Source organism: Ambystoma mexicanum, chromosome 11 (genome assembly GCF_040938575.1).
Source record: "Ambystoma mexicanum isolate Mex_15411 chromosome 11, UKY_AmexF1_1, whole genome shotgun sequence".
NCBI lineage: Eukaryota > Metazoa > Chordata > Amphibia > Caudata > Ambystomatidae > Ambystoma > Ambystoma mexicanum.
In genome coordinates, this window is record NC_090934.1 from 1,325,383,261 (window position 1) to 1,325,388,331 (window position 5,071).

At 43.9% G+C, this 5,071-nt stretch overlaps 1 protein-coding gene across 1 annotated transcript; it reads right to left on the reverse strand.

Annotated features, from left to right (window-relative positions):
• Positions 1-1,225: 1,225 nt before the first annotated feature.
• On the reverse strand, positions 1,226-3,751 carry LOC138504853 (disintegrin and metalloproteinase domain-containing protein 9-like). The gene has a single exon (XM_069625284.1). It carries the CDS (start codon positions 3,511-3,513, stop codon positions 1,309-1,311), a length of 2,205 nt encoding a protein of 734 aa, XP_069481385.1. The 5' UTR covers positions 3,514-3,751; the 3' UTR covers positions 1,226-1,308.
• Between the last annotated feature and the right edge of the window lie 1,320 nt (positions 3,752-5,071).

Consider the following 5,071-nt stretch of genomic DNA (forward strand, 5'->3'; position numbering starts at 1 on the left):
TTAGGAGAACATGTTGCAGTTGGGAGAAACCCAAATAGCTATGGGAAAGAGAGTTCAATTTACTGGACAACCTACTCTTTCAACAGCACTAAAGTCTTCAGGCCTGAAATGGAATGAACACACCTGAAACACAATTGAATTTACACCAAAAACGCACTCTGAGGCACTTGGAAACTCTTTAAAAGAAACAGGTGTGCTTGCCTTAAACTGCCACTACACAAATGAATTACCTGCAAAGCTGACTCCCAGACCCAGGCCCATTGCTAGGAGAAGGTTAAGTGTGGTTTTTGGCAGTAGATAAACTGGGAAATCCTTCAAAATCACTTGTGATTACATTTAAAACTATGAAAACGCATCATTTATTTGCACCAACACTGACTCCCACCACCACACTAACCATTTTCGATAGAAAGAAGCTTAAATTAGTTAATGATTTCGAAATATTTCCTAACACCTTTTTCCTTAAAGACTATCCTCAGAGACCCAAGGCGAGTATACATTATTTTGTGTTTGGCCTCGAATACAATCTGAATAGCCATGAGACCATGGGTCTGCATACCAGCCCAGACTCCACCGCCACCACATTCCCGGCCTTTCAGACATGCCCAGTAAAGCCAGAAAATATATGCGCAAACAAAAACAAATATACGTACTGGGAGGCTCAGAAGCCAGTCATATAAGAAACGACCATAACAAATCACAAGCAATGAGAAAAAGATTTCCAGGTTCTTTCCCTGAAGAATAAACCAAGAGACAATTTCCTAAAGATCTACCCTTTTGGGCTAGAATTTAGGTGGCAGGATAAAAAAGATGGGTCAGTGAGTTCATTAAATAAAATGTGTTATAATTCAACTGACTAACGGCTGATTCATTCCAACACTGCTTAACAGTTCTGAGATGGGATAAATGGTTTGAGAATCATGCGTGTTGGTGCTGCGATATTATAGATAGTTGGACTGAAAACAGGGTAGCAGAAGATAAACTGAAAAGAAACATTGTTAACTAAGTTGGTACCACAAGAAGACTAGTAGCATGTTCTTAAAGCTACTTTTACAGGCCGATTATCGAATAATGGAAGGACAAGGTATGAAACAGCTCCATCCATAGGTCTTGATATTTGTCCCCCCAAAAAATGCAGTGCTCTGGATATCATGGGTAACTTTACAACTAATGAAGTATAATAAAGCCTTTGCAAAATGGTTGGAAAAAAACACAAAACAAGCAGTTTTTTCAAAGTATTTATCATCATCATCCCAACCTCTAGTTACTTTAATTGTTTTGTATGGAGTACTATGTTTTAGTTGGTTGTTAAACAGAGCGATATGAGCTTGCTGGAGAATTGCGAGTCGTGCTATTAGCCCGGCCTTCACTATCCGACTCATAGGTTTCAGATTTCCTTGCGCATTTAAAGGTGCCGCTTTTTATCAGTACAGTCACAATAATTACAAAAAGTAATGGAAGGCCAATGCTTAGGCCTATAATAAGTGGATAATCTGAGTCATCATTTTCGCTTTCAAACTCAACCCTTGGGCTGCCTGAATCTATACTGCCCCCAGTTCCGCTGCCTATACAGGTTGGAGGTGCCCAACCTGGAAAACAGTGGCAGTTGCCTTTATTGTTGCATAGTCCATGTCCACTGCATGTACTATCTTCAGAACATGACTTTTCCAGAGTCGAAATTTGAACACACTTGTGTTTTACGCATATCTTGTCATCACCACACTTTGTGCCATCCAGAACAAAAGCTGTATCCCTGAAATCCGAGTTCCGTGATACATCTATAGACATGCAAATAGAAGATTTAGGAGAATAGTAAATTATGGGTGCCTTTGCAGACATCAATGGCAAGCGGTTCATATACGCACACTGCAGCTTTCCACACATTGCGTGCTCAGCTGTGCACCCAAAATACGAACCTTTAACATCAGAACCACAGTTTCCAAACCTATCATGTTGAACGTTAGCTTGAACAAAACACAAAGTATCTGCTGCATGCGAGCCACCTCCAAAGAGTTTTTTACATTGCGAATCTGGATTTCGGCATGTTCCTTTGTAACAGTGCCATTTGTGATCACTGCATGCATTTCCATTCTGTTGAAAGAAATCATCTGGGCAAACATTTGATATCCCATTGCAATACTCGGAGAGGTCACATTCATCATCTGCTTCTCTACAAAGGGTGCCTTCAGGAAGGACCTGACAGTTCGTACAGCATGCTCCCCATGCACACTGAGCATCCTCTTTCAGTTTACAATTACTCTCACAGCAGGGATCAGCTGAACACTCCACAGCTGTGCCACAGTCACAATCTTCCCCATCGTCCAATATCTTGTTTCCACAGATTCGGGGATTGAATGGTACCCTAACAACTGGTTCTTTCAGAATGCAGGTTGCCCCAAAGGCAGAAATGAATTTTGCAAAATCTGCTATGCTGCAGCTACTAAATGTAGCTGCCCCAAACACATTGCCAATGTTTGTATTCATAATGCATGCACTTCCTGAACACTGGCAGTCTCTGGAATTGTCATGCATTAATCCTATGTTATGGCCCAACATGTGTGCAACTAGTACTGAGAATTTATCAATCCCTTGATCCCTCGGATAAACTATCAGCGCTCCATTTCGTTGGGAACACATTCCCCCAAAAAACGTCAATCCACGACCCATGCTGGAGTCATAAGAGAATAGGACTGGAATATCATAACTAATCGGTTTGGGCCAATTCCAATGGATCCAAGCCAAAAACCTATCCAGCTTCTTAGACGTGGTGCCGTTCACAAGGTCCACTTGATCAGAATCAGTCCAGACATCCAGCGAGACCATGAAGATGCGTATGTCCAAGGGGATAAACCTGGTGTTGAGGTAGCTGACCAACAGGACCATGTTGTTTGTTATAGTTGACAGGCTTGAACCAAAGCTATCGTATAAGTCCTTGGTTACGAACATGGCCATTTCAATGAAACGAAGCATCTGACCCACTGGTCTTGCCGCATGCCCGTGGCTTGCAATATGCTGTTGCACGGTCCGGTTGCTGAGTGGGTCAGTATCACTGTCTGTAAAGAGCAAGTCATCCTTGCCCATGATGCTCAATCGATGGAGCAGGTGCTTAAAATCATGCATGAAAAGGAATGGCTCGATGACATAGCTGACGTTGTAGAATTCCACCAGCCCCCTCAGGCCGTTGCATGCCATAAGCGTGGCGGCAGAGCTGGGGCTGTCCAACACATAACCCTGGTAGTAGCAGTCACTCTTGAGAGGCTGCAGGTCTCGGGGCGAGGTGTGGAGCCGCCCGTTGAGGTACAGCCTGAAGTCCGCAGGGATAAAGCTCTGCTTCTCTAGGTAAATGAAGTGCTTCTCGACGCCGAAGGTGATGGCGTAGAGCAGGGAGTCCGTGCTGTCGTCGACCTTAGGCAGCAGTCTCCGGGGGATTGTGATCTCGGACGTCTGAAATATCCTCTCGAGGCCTCCGCAAGGCGTCAGGAGACACAGCAGCAATGCAAGAACGGCTGCCATGTTATGTGTTGCCCATGTTAGGAGTGGCCGCGTCCCTCATGTAGGAGGACCACGGCGGCCCACAACAACCCTGTCCCTGGCGGCAGCAGGATGCTGACGCTGACATACCCACGTCTGACGTGAAACCCGCTTTCGTTGGGAAGATGCGCGTGGGCGTATAGTACTGAACTGACCGGTTACACGGCTTGGGGGACGAATTGGAGAGCGGTGGGCAGCTCAAGTGAAAGCCTGATAGTTATCGTAGGTATACCACAAACCCACACTTACATTATACCATTTACCAGAAAGATCTTGAATGCTCCACCACACAAGGGTGGGGCTATGTCACGCGCCGTGTGCCATTTTATCGTCAGGCAAATCTGGCCATGCATATAGTAAACCCCTAAGAGCAGGGGCGGGGTTGTGTCATGCGGCCGAGTGCCATTTTAGCGTCAGGCAATCTGGTCGTGTAGATAGTAAACGCGGAAAGTACGCACCTCCAAGACCCAACCATTTTACCCACGTCTAAAGTGTCCGGTGCTACCATTTTATAAAGTTGGCTCTCCTAAAGTGGTATGTGACATCATTTTGTAAAGTTGGACAGCCAAATCGTACCTCGCTTGTTCTTGTGAAATAAAGCTGTGGTTGCCTCTTTTCGCAGTTGTGTTACATGGTAAATTATGTTTTTATGAACTGCTTTCATCACATCCTATTTAGTGAGCCTCTTCCGAATGTTTGTTTAATTGATTTTCAGAATTGTATGATTTAGTCATTTCCCTCTTGATTAAAATACGTGTCTTTCTGTCCATGTCAACCGTAGCAGTTATGTAACCCCAAATATTTTCAAGGTGTAATGATGTCTCCCTATGTTGACCAACTTGATAAGACGATTGGAAGAGCAGTATTTTGTAAAGTTGCAACAGAAACATGTATTTTTATTTTAACTCCAATACTCGAGTCACCAATGAAAAATATGAATACGTCATTGAGTTATAAAATATGGCACACATATCAACCTTTTGAGTCATTAATGTTGGTGAAAAGAAATACTTTTGTTTTTGGGTGTGGAAGGGGACTTGGGTGAGGGAAGTGCTTGGTGGGTGGGGGAAGCAGGCCTGGTGGGTGAGTTGTCTCACTCCATAAGGGGACATCTGTCAAAAGTGTGTGGGTTCAGGGGTATAAAATATGGCTTTATTCACAAATTACCTTCACTAGCATGTCTTCTCAGTCTTGTGTAGGCGATGTTCATGCTAAAACCCTGTTCCTGCTGCCTTTCCCCTACCTCGTATGCTATTTGAAGGGAACCCAGCACATGATTCTGATGCATTGTGTATCCACTATGATTATGCTCCCAGTCCGTGTTGGCTAGATTGTTGTTATAGCGCAAATAAAGGGGAGTCATGTTCGTTTTGTGTTATTACGACTTTGCAGTCATTTCGGTTCCATTGCTTGCTTTGTGGAAAGAACTGAAGTGAAGCGAGTTTGTCAAAAAGATATTACAAATGAGTGGTGAAACCATAAGCCTTCGAGATTCGCTGGAGGTTACAGGTATTCATTAAGATTTTTCTCGGATGTACTC

What these genes read in the sequence shown, in the direction of transcription:
- LOC138504853 (XM_069625284.1), bottom strand. Translation starts at nt 3,513, where the DNA reads ATGGCAGCCGTTCTTGCATTGCTGCTGTGTCTCCTGACGCCTTGCGGA.